The following is an 18,972-nucleotide window of genomic DNA, read 5'->3' on the forward strand; positions in this document are numbered from 1 at the left end:
AACTTCAGCAATAGCTGAGGGCTTGTGTTATCAACACTGGTTTGGTCACAAAGCCCAAAGTGAGCAGAAAATTAACCACATCCCAGCCAAAACCAGTCCAGGGAACTCACATATGGGCTGGCAGGTTGGACCAGGAGTTGACTGAGCACCCAAATCCCATCTGGGGCAGACCCAGCATCTTTTCCAAAGCAGGAAAAGGTTTTACAGGAAGGGCTGCACAGCCCTGTCTTTAGACAGGAACAGCATTGCTGCACCCAGGTGTCCCAGGCAAATCCACGTAAAACCCAACTGACAGCCCCACCAGCTCTTGTTTGCTAAATACAGGGCTGGTCTAAGGGATCAGGGCCCAAAAAATCCCTCTTTTCCTCTGTCTCCCGCCTGCCTCTCCCCTTTCTCCAGATGCAGCTCAGCTCAGTGCTGGTTCTTTATGGCCCAAAACACATTTTGCAGATGCTCTGCAGTAAAACCCTTTGACACCTCCAAAGCTTTATAAATCCCAGAGCACGTTAATCACCCAGTCTGAGCCCATAATCCCAAGCCAGGCCCCACACTCAATGGGTTTTGCAGACTCTCTCCCATCCCACGGGCATTTTGCCTACCTCAGGGCTCAGCCACAAATTTAGCTGCAGTCAAACATCCTAACCCTGACAACAACTGGGCTGCACCACAGAATTAGGCTCTGCCATGGGGCCTTTTTCTGAGGTTTCCAATCCTTCAACCCAGAAAAAAAAAAAACAAACCAGGAAATCTTTGACAGGACAAGCAGGAATTTCTGGAGATCACAGTACCTGCAGTGCATGGCTGGTTATTTATACTGAAGAACGGCTTTGGAGGAAAAAAAAAGTACAACCCAAACCCTTTAAAGCTAAAAACGTATTTACTGAATCAAATTAAATTTATAATGCTGCCCAACAGCCTGGAATTTTGGTCAAGCAGCTTTCTGGGCTTGTACCTCCGTGGTAGCACCTAGAGGTGACCAGCAATGGTCTTCTGGACCTCACCCAAGGGAGCAACAGCTTGCCCTGGAACAGGTTCATCCCAGCCTTTCCAGGAGCTGTCTGGGGAAGTGGGAATCGAGGATAAGAAAGGTCCTGGCAGGTTAAGCCCAGTTCCTGAGACTAACACACCTTCCTTGCCCAGTCTAAGGGAGGTCTTGCTCCTTCATGGAGACCAAAACACACCCTTCCCAGTTAGAACCAGCAGCACTCCCTGGCACCATGCCCAGCAATTCCTGCCTGGCTCAGCTGGCACGTGGATCTGAGAGCATCTCAAACAGCTTCCCTGGCCAGTAATCCACACCCCTGTGTCACCTCCAGCTTCCCTATGAAATGAAGGACTCAAGGGTGAATTTTAAGGATATTTAAGTGTAAAGCCCTGAAAACGGGGCAACTTTGCTTTCAGTTCCAAGCATTAGAGGGAAAAAAGCCCCCAGAATCTGAATAGTTTGGGTAGAAAGGAACCTTTAAAGGTCATCTAGCCCAACCCCCTCAATAACCAGGGACACCTTCAGGAACAATAAGGAAAAACCCCATCAAATATTAATTAATTTAACCCAGTGATTGGATTCTCCTGCATTTAGCCCATCACACCAACATGACCAGACACATCCATTCATGGGGACTCAGCTCTGAATCCCTGACCACATCCAGTGCTTCAGTGCCCACCCTCAAGCCAAACCACCTTGAAAAAGCCTCTTTCCCCAAAAAGCTCCTGTGCCCCTCAGGTCTACGGTCTGGAACACCAACAAATTGAAAAACACGTGGAAAAGGACAAATTAACCCCTCCTCTAATCGAGGTTTTCAGCAAAGCAAGCGATTCCCCGTGCCCAGTGACCTCTGGCCGTCTGGGAATTAGCACTGACAAAGTCCCAGCCCCAAAGCCTGTGGCTCAGATCATCTGTTCAGGTCATTTCCCAGCTCTGGCCAAGCGGGAATTACAAGAGTGTTTCACTAGAAAGTGAATTAACAGCTATCACAGCCACAGCGCTGCAATTCATTATGCTGATGGATCACAGCTCCTCGTTTTGTCTCCTCACAAAAGGAGCCCAAAAAGCCCTGGGAAGCCTCAGCTGGAGGCCACGTGGGGTGTTGGAGCAGCTGGACCGTCTGGAATCACACACATCCCACTGTAAGGGAGTAAATGTTAACACCCAATTCATTAGGAAGGGTTTGATATCTCAGTTATAGGGGCAGCAGCAAAGGCAGGGAGAGGCATTAGAAATTTTACCCTCATGTTAAATAAACACAGGATTAGGAGATTTGGGATGTAAAACCAGGATTCTGTATCAAAGACAGGAGGCTCAAGTGAACACACACAGAGGGTCTGGTGCCCCTTCACACACCACAAAATGCCACCCAGAAGAGCAGGAAAGATCCCAGTTCCACCCTGCTGGATCTCCAAAGGGCTCATGGGTGGGAGGTACAATTTAATCCCTGCAGAGAAGCCACAGCCCCTTGCAAGTGGTGACAATATTTTATCCTATTTGCCAGGGAACTAAGGAAGGTAAAGAGGACACAATATTTCAATACACAGTAACTGGGAAAACCAAATAAACAACAAAACCATACAAAAAGCAAACAACAACCAACCACCTCCCCCAAAAAAAAAAACCAACCCAACTGGACAAACAAAAAGAGCTCCCCAAAAAACCACTCAAACCCAGACAGTCAATAAGAGTCAATTCTTCTGTTTGCTGGATAGCTATAAAAATTACCACTGCCATTTCCTTCCACAGAATATCTCCTCCCCCTCTCCCCCCCCAAGGGTGACTTCCCAGGTGTGATATTTGCTGGGTACAAACAACTGGGGTGTGTGTGGGGGGTGTGGTTGGAAGCAATAAAAACCCCTCCAGAACAAAAGCAGTTGATAGATTTAAGTTGATGTGCACACAATGCAACCCCTGGACAGCTCCCATGTGGACACTGATCCTGCCACGTGTGTGCAGGGGTTTTTAAGAGAGGCTGCCCTGGACTCTACCCCAGGAGAAAGAGATGTTTTTGTGTCGTAACAACCACCAGTGGTTCATTTGGGGTGAACCACGAAGACCATTGTGTTTACACCCTGCAATCAACTGCATGTCAATTAATTTAATTGCTGGCCATCCATCAGTGGGATGGTGGCACCCAGGAGCTGCCTGGGAAGGTGGAATCTGAACTTTAGACCTTTCACAGCACAGATGGCAACTCAGAGGGCAGAGCTCATTTACCCCCAGTTTGTGCTCAGGGTGATAGAACCCTGGCAAGGTGATGGATTCCCCATCCCTGGGAGTGTCCAAGGCCAGGCTGGATGGGGCTTGGAGCAACCTGGGATGGTGGGAGGTGTCCCTGCCCATGGCAGGGGATGGAATGGGATCATCTTTAAGGTCCCTTCCAACCCAAACCATTCTCTGCCTCCATGCACTGACCTCAGAATATCTTCCTTGGTTTAATATGTGAGGAACAAGCTGTGATTAGACCAGAAATTCCTTCCTCACACCAGCTGCAGAGATTCTAATGATCTGAATCTCAGCAAGGCCATTCCTTCTCCTTTATAGGACTTTCATTTCAGAAAGTATTAAATAAAAAAAAAAAACAAACTCCGAAAGGGGATCTTGCCCTTAAAGCTGAAGGCCCACAATAGAAAAAAGGAATTTTGCAGATGTTCAAAATTTAAAAAGGAGACTGAGTGTGCTGGTTGTGCGCCTTCAGCTCTCCCTTTTCCATCTCAAAGGTCACAGAAAATCAAGAGATAATGACAATTCCAGCAAGCACTGTCCCAAAAAACTTCCAGCTCAAGCTTACAATCCAAAAAAGTCCCCCTCTGAACATCTGACTTGCTTTCTGATCATTAAAAAGTAGAAACGCGACTTGGACATACCCTAATTTCCTGATTTTCCCCCCCTCCAAATAACATCTGCAGGGCACTTAATTGGCATCAAATGGGAACAAATTCTTCATCCTTTGGTTCTGCCCAGCCTGCAGATCAGTCTAGGAGATAGCAATACTTGCTATCTCCATTTCTCTTAAAAGGGGAGTTTGATGCCTCATGTAGACCTTAAAAAGCCCAGTTCTGAGACTGGGCATATTTCAACCTAGATCAGGTGCCTTTAAACACAACTAATTCCTTTCCAGCACTGGAAGGAAAAAAAACAATTGGAATTCCAAGTTGAACTGGAAGGCTGCCACTGATATTTTTTGGTAAAGCAAGCAGAGCCAGATTTCACTGAAAAATTCAGTCAACAGCAGTTTTTCTATGGATTTTTAGCTAAGAAATGGAATGTTCTGGTTCATCAGGCAGAAGGAAGAAGGCATTTTTTTAGTATTTAAGTTAGTGCACGTCCAGGTGCCAAGACATTGTGTCCCACTGTTTTCCTGACAGAGTCTTCCAAAGCCACCTATACCCTCTGCCACGGACGTGCCCAGGAACGGTCCCTCAGGCTGAAAGAGGAGGAAAAACAGCACCAGCATCCCCACTTTGCAAAAGGAAATTTGTTCAGGGCTGCACAAACAGCAGCCCTGACTCTCCATTTCCCACGGGAGCTCCTGGCCAAGCTGCTCCACCAACAATCCGTGTAATTCACAACCAGGAGCGTTTCTGGCACGGGATCTGCCAGCCGGACGTGTCTGCTCCTTAACAGCTTCTTTTCCAGAGGGAGAGCACTCCAAGAGCCGGGAAGATCCCTGGTTATAGACTTAAAAGCAGAACAGAGGAGCCAACTGACACCAGAGCAACTTTAAGCACTCAAAAGGCAACCAGAGGATCTCCTGGGAGCACAGCCAGGAGAAACAAGATTTAAATTTGTGGGTTTTCTCTCCTTTAAGTAGTAAGAACATTAAAAAAAGAAAACAACCTAGAAGACACGAGAGCCCAGAAGGATTGTAACACACAACCATTTCCCAGAAGCTGTAAAAGGGTGGCTTTGACAGCAGTGTTTTCACACTTATCCCATAAAAACACAGCAGGTCTCACAAGGCCTCATCTCACAGCCCTCAGCAACAGGGAAAGTGCAATGAAGCCCTGCTTCCTGAATTCCCTCTGCCACAGCTCCTGAAAACTGCATTCCCAGGCGAGGCAGGAGTCACCTTCAACACTCCCACATTTCCCCCCAGCCAGTTCTCACCTCCTGCTGCCTTTCAGAGAATCCCACAATGGTTTAGGCTGGAAGGGCCTTTAAAGATCATTTTGTTCCTCACCTTCCACTAGCCCAGGTTGCTCAGAGCTCCATCCAACCCGGCCTTGGACACTTCCAGGGATGGGGCAGCCACAGCTTCTCTGGGCAGCCTGTTCCCCCTATCTCCAAACTTATTTTCCCATGCAAGAAGAGACTCAGGGAATCATGAAGGTTGGAAAAGACCTCCAAGATCATCAAGTCCACCCTTGGACCGAGTGCCACTAAACCACGTGAAGGCAGAGAAGATGCAGAAACACAACTCCTGCAGGTCCAGCCAAGGATGCTGTAAAGCACACCAGGGAGACAGAGCAAGGAGTGAACACGGGAAATATGGATGGATTTGGCCATAGCACTCAACCCCTCTGAGCACCAGGACCATCTCACGGCGCCCACGGGGCAGAACCACAGACCTCCAGCCACGAGGTCACTGAATCCCATCGTTATCCAAGGCAACAAATAAATAAATATCCAGCACTTTCAACCACGATCTCCAAGCCCAGCATCAGTGGGAGGAGGGGGCACCCACCTTGGTGGTGTCATCATGTGACCGCTGGTACCGTTTCCAGCGGCAGCCGTAGATCCCGGTCAGACAGGACAGACATAGCTGGGGCTCGTAGTACTGCAGGGGTTGGTGTTTGACCATGCTCCTTCCAGCCCCTCCGGAGCCAGCTCTCACAACTCCATCAGGTCCTGGGAGAGCCCTTGGCGAGAAGGAAAAAAACAAAATCCGTTAAAAAGAAAGAAAAAAAAAGAGAGTGAAACCCACCGAGCGATATTTCACTACATTAACAAGTAATTCAATAATTAACCATGTCCTCTGGCCATGGAGAGGGGGGATGAGAATCAGAGCTATTCCCAACCCTGCCAACATCTCCTGGTCCTTACTTAACAAGACTGAGAAGTTTAATTAGTTTGAAGGTTTTCTTTCCTTGAGCAGCTTCTCCCACGCCACTGAAAGGCGATGGATTCGTAGGAGTTTGCAGGAAGAAGAGCCACAGGAGGACAAAAGGAGTGGGCTGGTTGTTTGCAGCCCCAATGATGAGGGTTTTATGAATGACTGAAATGTAAAGAACCGTCGCCTCTGCAAGAACAATCTTAAAAATCGATCCAGAGACCTCCTTGGAGCTGAAACCCAGCCAAGATAAAGCAGTTTATCTTCAGCATCCTACACAGCCTCCAAACAGCCCCAGACAAGGAACAAACACTTCCAGAGGCACATCACAGAGTCACAGACTATCCTGAGCTGGAAGGGACCCAACAAGGATCCTCCAAGTCCAGCTCCTGGCCAACCCCAAGAATGCAGTGTGTGTGCATATACACAAAATATATAATATCCACCTCCCTTTATACACCTCTCAAGCACTCCTAGGGATGCAGAGGTGGATGAAACCTTCACCCAGCTCCTCTTCCCACCAAACAGCACCCAAAGGACCAGACTGACTCATGGGAACGTCAGTGTTTGGAGGGAAAGTCCTCTGCTTCATCCACCACATGCTCCCTGCGTCACAGGGCTTTTCTTCTTATAGATATTTAGATGTTCCCTTGTCCCTGGTGAGACTGATATTGAGGACAGACCAAACAATCACATTCTCTTACTAATTCCTAGAGCTGGTGCTCAGGGATGGGAACCTCAGAGCCATTATTTGCCGGTCTGGTGGCATCACTCTGTGCTCAGATCCCACCCGGGGGTTTTCCACAGGTTACTGGAGCACAACCACAGCCCCACAAGCTGCTGCTGGGGGAAATCAGTGCACTAGCAGCGATGTTCAGCAGCAGCTGAGCTTGCAAAGAGCTTGCCTACCTTTCCAGAGCATGCAGAGATGAGTGTGGGCAGTAAATCACACCCTCTCGAAGGGAAACCCTTCTATTTCCTTGCACACAGGACCCCCAGAGCTCAGCTCTTGCAAAAACCTCTGGCAGCTGAGTAGAAACATCCTCACTGGCATCAGCAAAGCGGGACTGGGCTTAAGGAGATGAACCAGCCACCTAAAAGCCTTTCATAGCCACATCCTATGGGGAGAAGCCTCCCAAACCCACAGAATCACCAGAAGTCCAACTGCCGGCCCTGCACAGGACAACCCCAAGAATCCCACCAGGGCTGAGCATATTTTTCGCTGGAGCTGCTGCAGACACAGTGGTGGAGCCCAGAAATGTCATCAGGGACACGGCCAGCTCACCCCTTCCAGCCTCTGCCCGCGTCCGTGGCCATTTACGCTCCGTGCTGACAGCCTTGTCCTGACTTCCTCTCAGCAGGACTCAGCACCCGGGGGGCAGGTGGTGGTTGTGGCTCCAAAGGCCACCAGACTGTCACCACGCTGTCCCCATCAGTGCCCTGCCTTCCCCTCACACAGACTACAGGGAGCGTGGCTCTGTCCTCCCGGCAAAAACCCGCCTGGGATGCTCCGGGAGCGCTCCAGGCACTGACCCCGCAGAGGACACGAGATGTGCATGACTTGCACATCACAGATGCCCACGTGGCTCTGCTCATCCCCTCGGGGATGACATGCAGGACGCAGGCACACACGCATCCAGCACCCCCCTCTCCCCCTGTGCTCTCCCAGCTCATCTGACCCCGAGCCCTGCTGTGCCACCTCGGTGGCCTCGTGCTTGGGGTCACCTCCCTGCCTGCATTTTTGCCTCTTCTCTTGCTATTTATAAAGCTCAGCATTACTCACTGCATAAGCTGCCTCCTGTCTCCAGCTTTTTTTCTCTGCTTCAAGACCATCCCTACAAAATGAATCTCCCCCCACGTTGGCAGAAAAACGGACAGGACAGGACAGAAACACTGAGAACGTGCAAAGTTTGATGTTCTGTGAAGGTCCTGGACAGAGCTTTGATCTCTGCCCTCTCTCACTCAGCACTGAGGGATGTACAAGATGTTGGGGGATAAGGGCAGGATGTAAAAATCCTGCACAGCCTGTTAACAGCTCCCCTGCCAAACCCCTTATTCCCACACTGGGAACCTCGAAGGCTACAGCAGCTACAAGAAATCCTCCACAAATTCACCTCCAAAGGAAAGCATCTCTCCTGATTTCCACCTCTTCCTGTTTTGGCTGTGCAAGGCAGCAGGGCAGACAGACCACCTCTACCTGCAAGAGCTTTGGCCACGTATTTGATTTGTTCACTCACAAGAACTGGGTCACAAACTCAAACACAAGTGGTACCAACAATTAAAAAAAAGCATAATCCCAAGTGTCATTAGATTTAATATTAGGAAGGAGTTCTTCCCTGTGAGGGTGGGGAGGTCCTGGCACAGGTTGCCCAGAGAAGCTGTGGCTGAATCCCTGGAAGTGTCCAAAGGCAGTTTGGAGCAACCTGGGATAATGGGAGGTGTCCATGTTCATGGCAAGAGGAGTTAGACCTGGGAGAGTTCTCAGCTCAGGGCTGTCACCAGGATCCCTGATTCCACCTGTTCAGGACACAAACATCCCTCTCAGGATGCTTATCCAAAGCTATTGGATAAAGGCCTGAACTCTGCTGCACAACCAGAGGTGGCAGAGGCACCAAAGCCCTTCCCAACAGCTTTGCTTTAGTAAGGTACCAGTGCACTTTAGAGATGGACAGGGACCAGCAATCAACCCTTCCCCCCAAATTAAAATCCTGCCAGGAACACCAACAGCCAGGGCAAATGCAAGAGCTCTGTGGTTATTGTCTAATTGTGAAGAGCATCTGCCAACCACCAAGCAGCAGCACCTAATTCAGCACCTCCCAGTTTCCTGGCAGAGTTCAGGAGGGACACAAGTGTTTTCCATACAAAGGGACAACCCAAAAGAACAGCTGCCCACCAACACCATCACCAGGAGGCACTGCTGGAAGGGTCTGAAAGCAGCACAACCCACTGTAAACAACCAAGAGACAAAAACTGCAAGCAAGGGAAAATCCAGCTGAAAAGGCTCCATCAAGTGAAGCTGAACTCATCTGGAGCCCAAAATTCCAGGCTGCTCCCCACAAAAACAGCCAGGAGAAGCACAACAAGAAGAAATCCAAGCTAAGTTTTTAAAAAGCCGCTCCCAAATAACCAACAAGCCTAAAATCCTTGCCTCTCCTCCGGAAGGGTCACGATCAGCTGCACAAAACCCCACAAGGGAGAGGAAAGCACAAGCACAGCACCCACCCCTCCCAACCACACCCAGGGACACCTGAGTGGTAACAGCAGATGAAAGAGGAGACTGAGGCACAAGATGCTGCTCCTGATACCACCTGCCCAGAGATCCAAGCTCGGGGACTCCATACTTACTGCTCCCTGCTTCCAGGAGTGGATTTCCGGGAGAGCAGCACGGAGTCTGTGCCACCTCCCAATCACTGTTCCCATGACATCTCCAGCTCCCGAGGTGCAGAAAGCAGGCTATGAATGATTCACAGCACTGCTGGTTAGTGTTACACACAGCAATGAAAACAGGAAGCAAGACAACAGGCATCAATTATTCAAATCCAGCAACACGCACCAGGAGGGAGGAGAGGGAAGAAAAAAAGGAATGAAATAAAAAAATGCAAACCCACACCAGCTCTCCACCTTGGATTTAGAGATGCATCATCTGCCAATGGCTATGGACTTTTTGGAGCTGAACAAGTGAATTTGCCAGCTGGCCTGGCCAAAAAAGGGGAGCAGGGGAGATTCCATCTGCAAGTACAGTGGGAATATTTTCCAAAGGCTCCTTCCAGGATGCCTAATTAGCACACACCACGCTCCTGAGATCCTGAAGTGGAGGTATCTGTTACAGCCTGTGACACATTATTCCCTTCCAAACAGCTTCGGAGCTAAGAGGGGGAAAAAATGGAAAAGAAAACACCACCACCACCAAAAAAGGGGGCAGGGGGAGAACTGAAGTTGCAAAGTGGAAAGGGAAACTCTCTGGGGAGATCTGGCCTAAAAATTGGGATTTTTGTCTCTCTGACTGTAACTCCAAGCCCTCCCCTCTAATCCCCCTTGAAAGTTTTATTTTTTCCTATCAACAACAGTTTCAGGGAGGTCCCACTGATCTCATTCAGCATCTTGGGACAAACCTTTTAATAGCCCAGAGAAAGCAATTTCCTGGGATACTGCTGACAGCTCCACCCTGGATACACCCATGGGTTGATCAGGACAGATTTGGGGAGCTGGAAGGACACAGAAGAGCCCTGGGCTCCTGCCTGTCTTCTCCTGACCTGCAACCTCCCAAATTCTCCCAAATTCTCCCAAATTCCTTAGACTGGTTCGCTTTGACAGGCACAACTTCTCACTTGAGCCTGCAAAGGATTCCTGAATTGGATCAGCACATCCAAGGAAAAATCAAAACACAGCCAAGGATGCTCTGATGCATGTTCATAAATAATAAAATTGCAGAACCATTAAGGCCAGAAAAGCCTCCAAGGTAACAGAGCCCAGCCATTAACCCAGCACTGCCAAGGCAGCCACTAATCCACGGAATCCTGAACTCTCAGGAGATGATGGAGCGTGCAAAGCCAAGAACCAGGAGACAGGTGGACACCTCTGATGTTCTCCAACAGCTCCATCCACCAAGATGGGGGCACCTGAGATCTTCTACAGCATCTCCATCTCTCAGGGCACGGCCGGGAAGATCCATCCCATGGAAAACTTTGGCTTTCCCCAAGGAGGCTCCTGTGGTTTCTGAGGGGCAGATTTGTTGGGAGAACAGGGGGATAAACCAATCCCACCACAGCAACCCTTCCATGTGCTCCCATTGTACCCAGAGAGACCAAAAGTCCAGCAGTGGGACACCCAAAGCCAAAGCAAGCCCTGAGAGCACAAAGTCCCACCTCCCAAAAATCAGGCCCGAGGAAACTCTCCTCATTTGCAATGCAAATAAATGTAGAAAACACACACTCATGGGGTCCTTGAGATTTATTTTTTATAAGTTAACCCATTTTAAAAAGAGCTTTGATGGATTCAAATGATTTCCACATTAAAAGCAGTGGTTTTCCTCTCCTCAGTGCCTCCTGGGATCACTGTTTATCAACAATCTCTGCATAATTCCAACATATCTCCCTCTGTTACAACTTCTATCAAGCCAGTTATCTTAAAACCTTGTTAAGCAAATCATTTCCTATCCCAATTAGGTGAGAACATCCCTGATAACCAATTATCCCTATTGATATGCTTGTAAGCAATTGTTTCCCTAATTATACTGGAAAATTCCCATTTTCCTTAATATTTTCTAAACAAGTTAAGCTCTTCCAGAGCAAACCCTCCAGTTCTATGCATGAAAAAAAGAGAAACCTCCTCTACTTCCCAGCCAGGGCTAAAGTGATTTAAAGAATTAGAAGGAACTGATCTAAATTCTTGGGATTTTCATGGACTTTTCACGGGTTTTCATATTATATGAAAATATACTGGACTCATCCAAAGCAAAGTCATGGAATTCCACTTTCCCTGACTAGAAAGATGGAAATGGAAGAGGGACAAGATCCCTCCCATGTTTAATACCAACCCAGCTGTCACAGAGGGATGTTTGCTCTGGCCATTCCCACCGGAGGAAATCTATATGAACACGCACACACTGAGCTGTATTTTCCACATTTTGGTGGCCCAGAGCCAGAACAGCTCAACTTGCAAGGTCAAGATTTCATTCCAGGGCAGGAATGGAACAGCCCAAAGCCATAAACAGCCTCAACTGCTGCGCTGATGCGTTTTGGGGGCGGAATGACCCCCTTGATTGCTGCAGACCTTTTGTTGACCCAGGGGGGTTGTTCTTTCCTACAGATTGTTATTCCCCACTCTGGAAATCAGGGTGGGTTGGAGGTCTCCCACCCGCTTTTTCCAGGCTCTAAATATCCATTTTTTACACTGATAACACCGAAGTCTCTGCACAAATAAGAGTAATTGATGTGTTAAAATGCCACTCTCCATCTCATATTTTTTTTTTCCCCCCTCTGGGAAATAAATGAGATGAGCTGCAGCAAAGTATTCCCTGCCATGTGGATACAGAATTCTGGATGAGAACTGAGGCAGAAAAACACACGCAGTCACAACACCCTTGTCCTAAAAGCCAACTGCTTCAGTGACAGAAAATGGGGGTGAGGGGAAGATTAAAAAAAATTAAAGAGAGGTCTAGAACTCCTCTGAAGGAGAAACATCACTGTCTCCCTGCTGCCTGGTGATGCCAAAACCCCGTGATTACACCCTAATCCAGGGAGGCAGCCTGCAGAGCCACTTGGATTCACAGCCATGACCCAAACAGTCCCACCCCAAATAGGATCTGGCTGACGTGGAGCCCCTCTGGGTCTGACCATTTGTTTGTTGTTCCTCAATTTTCTTTTCTTTTTAAAACACAAATCCTTTGAAAGTAGGGCAGCGTGGAATTTGGGGGTTGGAAACTTCCAGTTAATGAAAATTCAGACTTCAAAAGATAAACACTTCAAAGGGATTACAAAAGAAAAATGTAGACTTTAATCTCCCTAAATAAATAAGCAGAGTATGGACTAACGCCCTCTGCAGCAGAGCTTCCTCATGTTTTCCACAAACTGGGTGCCTAGAACTTGGAAAGGGTTGGAGGAGCGGAGCAGGACACCGGAAAAACCTGTACAAACTCCTTGCAGAGCGAGAATTAAACACGGTCTCTGCTTTTGGCACAAACCTTGCAGCAAGTCAAGGTGGTGGCACAGCTCTGAAAACACAACCCCAAAGCCACCGGGCAGAGCTGGGTTTTCTCTCCTCCCCACAAGCTGGGAAGGAGCAATCCCAGTCCTAGAGATGTTTTAATGACCCAGCAGGAGACTGGGCTGCATTTACAGCTGTGAGGGCAGTGGTGGTGGCCACGTGTTCCTCACCTTCAGGTTGTTCCTACGAGCCCATCCCACGTTCCAAACTCGGCAAGGTCAAGGTCGACCCACTACTGTCTTTGCCTTGGCAAAGACCACGAGGCCCAGACAATCCAGTTCGTGGGCAGTTCAGATCCTTCCCAGAGAGATATTCAGGAATGAAGACGGAACTCGGTGAGGAAGGAACCCCATGAGCTGTGCCCACCTGCTTTCCAAGTCGCTGGGAACCAGTGCAGCCAGTTTGTATCATGGAACTAGAGAATGGTTTGGGTTGAGAGGGATCTTAAGCTCATCCTGCCACGGACAGGGACACCTTCCACTAGACCAGGTTGCTCCAAGCCTCATCCAATGTTGTCTTGAACATCTCCAGGAACGGGGCAGCCACAGCTCCTGGATTCATCCCGAACCATTCCATGGTTCTATGATCTTCCCAAGCCTCTGCTTAAACACAAACCCTGCTCCTGCTCCACAGGAGTTCCTGTGCAATAAATCCCTGTGGCTCAGCCAGAGAGACCTCAAAACAAAGCTTCCCTTTGGCCTTCTTCATCTCCTCACTGCTGCTCTGGCTTTAAATACGAATCCCTAATTTCTAAAAATAAGTTAAAAATAATCTCAAACCATCAGGTGAATCCACAAACAGGTTCTGAAGCAACTCTAAGGCAGCAGACAAAGCCCAGGTGGGACAGGAGGACATGAGGAGGAGGGCAGGAGAAGGCTTGATAAAGACAGGACCAGCCCCACCCGAGTTCCCAGGGTGAGGAGTTAACTCATTAGTCCTATAAGAACATTTCCTTTCTCTAGGGATTCCTGCCTGAGAAAAGCTGGGAGTGCCAGTGCTGCAGCAAGGCCACTGGCCACGTTTAGAAAGAGAGTAAATAAAACAAATAAACAGAAACAGGCTTTGGTAGAAATGAAGTAAATAGCTAAATAAAACAAAGCAGAGAGCTGGATGTGAAAAGCTGCAGCTGCACCTGGGAGACAACACACCCCAACCCTCTGGAGCTAACACTCACTGACTTCCAAGCCTGAACTGCCAACAAACCAATCCACTTCAGCAGATGCCAAGTTTTCCTGTCGAAGAACAAGCCAAGCCGACTCTCCAAGAAGGCCCTGCCAGCGTTTCCCGGAAGGAGCTGCTCGGTGCCATCCGGGAGCACCAAATAAAAAGAGGTGCCGGTGCGCTCCTTGGTCCTTCCAAAAGGTGGGCTTGACACGTGGAAGAGTTCAGTGGGGCACCAGGATTAAATTATAAGAGGAGTGAGGATATCCTCGTGCTGCCCAAAATAAGGGCTCTGAAACCCTCTAGGCAGACAAACCAGCAGAGACACCGGGCACTTCACTGGATTTCTCGTGGAATCAGAACGGTTTGGGTTGGAAGGGACCTTAAAGCTCATCTCATTCCAACCCCCTGCCATGGGCAGGGACACCTTCCACTAGACCAGCCTGCTCCAAGCCCTCCTGGTTTTCCTGCAATCGATTCCATCCAGCAGGATGGTGGTGTTTGGAAAGAGGGAGGGCACGTCCCAAAGGGAGTTTCCATGTGACAACAGCCAGCTGTGGTGGAAAAAAGGTGGAGAGCCTGGAGGGAGGAACCTCTAGGCACCACAGAAACAGAGGGGTTTTATTGGGCACAGTCCTAAATGCACACAGGGGCCTCTGAACCCCCCCAGATATGCCCAGGAACAGCAACTGCAGGACACGTCTGGTCTCTGCCCACGAGGATGACACCGATCACTTCCAGAGATCCCACTGGGAGCCATCACAGGACATCACTTGTGCTGAGCACTGCCTTGGCACCATCCCTGGGAGAGTCCCCTTGGGACCTGGCATTCCAGAAACATCCCAACCGGCACAAAAACACGGCAGCCCAAGAGGTGAAAACCCAAAAAGAGCAGCTCAACGAGCCAAGCTGGGGTGGGACAACACAAGGACCCACACAGCACTGCTGACCTTGGCAGGAGACGTGGAGGTGGAGACAGCCTGAGCCACAAACCCCAAGAGACCTGCAGGAAGCACTGAACAGGTCTGGGAAGAAAGAGGCAGAAGAGCCAGAAGTATCTCAGGTAGGAGACCCCACGTTCAACCTCTGCTGCCTAAAGATCATCTCAAAGAGGTCACGCCGATGGCTGGGGGATGGCACCACATCAGCAGGGCTGAGCAGGGACAACCACAGTGAGAAGAGAAGGAAAAAGAAAACCAGCAGTGGAAGAAGACAACATGACCCAGGAAAGCACAGCTGGATGCTGAAAAAAACCTCATTCACCGACAAAGAATTAAAAGAATATTTATGAAATCAAAAAATATCTAAGGAATTTAAAATTGGCTGCATAATACCTTTCCCCTCCACAGACCCCCAGAGCTCTGCCATCTTCCCCAAGCTGCAAGCCAGAAACTTCCACCAAGCCTCCCCCAGTTATCACTGGGTTTTTGCTGAGGAATTAAGTGGAAACAGGAGCGGGGTTGAACATGCAGCCCCTGACAGCAGTTTCCTTTACAGACAAGCTTTTCCCTTTCCAAACACTCCCCTGAGGAGTTCACCACAACCCCCTGTGAGTTGTATTAGCAGGCCCTCCGAGGGGCAGGTTTAAACCTCTCTGGGAGGTGTCAGCAGCTGCAGCAGCAGCCTGTCCCACACACTGCTCACTCTGCTTTTCCTAGGACACCTTCCCCGCTGGAAATTTGGTCCCTGCCAGCAGGAAAAGAAAACTGCATGAACCACACCAGCAACACTCATCTGAGATTGAGCCAAATGCCTCCACACCCACTGCAAGCACTTTAATGGAAACAGGAGGGGGAAAAAAAAAAAAGCAAAACAAACCCAGCAAGAGTCATTTTACAATCAATCCTCTGCACATCTGCTGGGCAACTGCTACCCAGAGAATTGAACATGAATGTCTCTGGCTTAATGAGAGGTGGAAAGTCCTGGTTAAACGGGTTACAAGCTCTTTATTTCCTATGATTGATTCCTTCCATAAGGCTGCAAGAAACATTAGGTCAAAAAATAAATAAATAAATAAAATAAAATTAAGTGTTCTCGAGCAGCAGAGGAGCTAAAAATGAAGGAGCAAACTTTGCTTTGCCATCCTTGCTGTTCCCTGGCTCTGCTTCTGTGCACAGCCAGAAAACACCCTCACCAACCACATCCTTTTCTTTCCCTCTGATTCCAAGGGGAGTGATTTGGAGCAATCAAAATGAACCATCTGATACTGGAAAGGCCTTTATATGGATTCACTTTTGGACAGAGCTCTCCCAAAAGCCATGAGCCAACAGATGAAGCCCAGGAGAGGTTCTCAAGAAGTAAAGTCAGCCTTGAGCAGGAGATGAATTCAGGCTGATCATTCTAATGTAGGCAGGGGGTGAGAAATGCCCAAGTTTTTGGCAAAAACAGGAGCAGGAATGCATGGGATACCAAGAAATAGTGGGAACTGCTGCATCACTCCTGGGAACGTGGCGTGAGGTTTGAAAAGTTCATGGCAGACACACGCTCTTTGATCTGAAAATAGCTCTCCTGCCCCCAACAGCGCTACAGCTGCCCCTGGAAGGTCACACAAGGTCCATCCTTGGAGGTTTTCAGGACCTGACTGGACCAAAGTGCGAGCCAACTGCTCTGAGCTCAGTGCTGGCCCTGCTTGGAGCAGGCTGAGATGGAGTCCAGCCTTCCTGAGGTCCCCTCCCAGCCAGGGGGACCTGACTGGTCCCAGATTAAACAAAACATCAAGTGCCACCCCCCGTCCAGGAGCCTCAGCTCTGAGAATGAGATGCACATGGAGGTTTTCAAGCACCAGCCTGAGAGCTGCTCTCACAAAGCCATCCCAAATTTAACATGCTGTCCTCCCACAGGTTTGTCTCACGTTCCCAAAGCCTCCCTCCAGTTCTTGCTGAAGCCCTCCCAGCTCTGTGTAAATCAGTCTGTGTTCCATGCAAGGAGACAGACGGGACAGTTTCCTCTCAGAAGATTTACGAGCTCAGCTCGACACCAGGCAGTGAAAGAAAATTGCATTTAAGGGAACAAATGGGTGACAGAGACAAGTTCCAGCCACCCCATCCCACAGTCACTCAGCACACCAGGGAAATACCTGTCTTGGAGCCTTTCAAAAGCCGCTGTTGATCTTGAGGAGGAGGTGAATAAGAGCAAAGCGATTTTCTCCTCTGTTTGCAGCAGCAGAAATCTTTCAGGAGAAAGGAATCTTCTCAACTGACTTGGCAAGCACCTGCAACATCCTCGAGCGCTCCTGGCTTCCCAGAGAGCATCTCTAAATGCTGGTCAAGGTCACTCTGACACATCAAGGGGCCGGGAGAGAGGGTGAAGTCAGGAAGGAAACCGCCCCTCCGTGCACAGGGTGACTCCCAGAGTTAACAGGGCAGGCTCTCAGTCACTTCCAACTCATGCCTGGAGAGTCCTGTTCGAATGAAAACACGAAAACAAGGCTCCCTCTGCCAGTTACATCAGCCACTGTCTTGTTTTCCTCATGGAAAGGGCCAGTCACGGGGGATTCATAAACTCATTTACTGATGTAGCTCCAAGACCTATTAGTCAAAGTGCTTTCAATCATTTCTGAGGACTTCTAATACAATGAGCATTGATCCCATGACCATTAACCCTCCCCATCCCAGTGCCCTCCCCCAGCACCAGTGACACTCTCCCAGACAGTCCCCACTGGCACCACCACTCAGAGCATTATCAGCAACATGATTTATTCAGTATAATCATCCTTAGAGTGAGACAGTGACATCTGCAGCAAACTGCCTTCAAAGATGGTCACCTTCACTCACCCCACCTCCAGGGAAACCCCACACAAACTGAACGGGAGTGATTTGGGAAGTCAAATCCTAGGGAATAGGGACACCCTGGGACTTGTGAAACGCTGTCCTTCCTTACAGCCACTTCTGCATCTTTGCCCTCCTTGTTCCCAACCATCAGGTGATTGATTAGGAGACTGAGAGAAGGTTTAGATGGGATAGTGGGAAGGAATTGTTCCCTGTGAGGGTGGGCAGGCCCTGGCACAGGTTGCCCAGAGAAGCTGTGGCTGCCCCATCCCTGGAAGTGTCCAAGGCCAGGTTGGAGCAACCTGGGACAGTGGGAGGTGACAGAGGTGGTGTAAGTGGATGATCTTTAGGGTCCTTTCCAACCCAAACCGTTCCATGATTGGTATCAGTCAGGCAAAGGCGTGCCAAGCAAACCCTTGGCTGGGCTGTGATGATCCTGGGGGTCTGGAGATGCTCCACAAAGCTCTGCCTCACTAACCCCACTGAGGTCCCCACTGATGATCCTCAGCCTGGTGCCACAGAGAACATGATCCCGAGGCGAGACCCCCGAGGGCTCCACTAATGTGCAGCTACACAGTTTGATGGGAATTGCTTCCAGCCCTGAGCAGCTCATCCAAACATCTGGAGCAGCTGAGCCACAGTTCCCACAGGAGCCCGGGATGCAACACTTCTGTCCCCTGCCCTGCTCAACTCCGAGCTTTCTAGGAAAAAGCCTCCGGAAAAGGAGCAGCTGAAAGTTCCTTCTTCTCAAACAGCTCTGGGACGCTGTGGGAAGGGAAAAGAAAATCAAGATACCCAGGAGATTTTGGGCAGGGCAGAGTGTTCAGCAGCACAGAGTAAATATCATCCAAAAGTCAAACTTCCACAAGGCATTAAGGCTGACCCAGGGGAATATGTTCATTCAACAACGTGACCTTCCCTCTCCCACCTAGAAAGGCAGCCATGTCACCCCAGAGACCAGGGCACTGCTCAAGCAGACCTTGGAAGAACAATAATGAAAATATTAATTTTTTTAAAAAAATTGAAAAATTAAAAATTAAAAAATTATTAAAAATGTTAAATAATCAAGAAAAAAGAAAAAAGAAAGGTAAAGTAACAAAATAATAAATAAAAAAGAAACTAAAAATAATACAAAGAAAAAAGTAATAAAAAGTAATAAATAAACTAAAGAATAAACTAAAATAAAAATTAAACCAAAAAAATCAAAAAATAAAATAAAAAATAAACAAAATAAAATAAAAATAAAAATAAACAAAAATAACGAAAAATAAAATAAAAAATAAATAATTTTTAAATAA

At 48.7% G+C, this 18,972-nt stretch overlaps 1 protein-coding gene across 1 annotated transcript in view; it reads right to left on the minus strand.

Annotated features, from left to right (window-relative positions):
* The window catches only part of GDPD5 (glycerophosphodiester phosphodiesterase domain containing 5), a 112,298-nt gene that overhangs the window by 60,564 nt on the left and 32,762 nt on the right, over positions 1-18,972 (minus strand). The window contains 1 exon segment of the mRNA XM_050333470.1: positions 5,676-5,850. Coding sequence (XP_050189427.1) covers positions 5,676-5,792 — 117 coding nt within the window. The 5' untranslated portion in view covers positions 5,793-5,850.

Source organism: Myiozetetes cayanensis, unplaced genomic scaffold (assembly GCF_022539395.1).
Source record: "Myiozetetes cayanensis isolate MyiCay16 unplaced genomic scaffold, myiCay2020 scf5-8, whole genome shotgun sequence".
In the NCBI taxonomy this organism is placed as follows: Eukaryota; Metazoa; Chordata; class Aves; order Passeriformes; family Tyrannidae; genus Myiozetetes; species Myiozetetes cayanensis.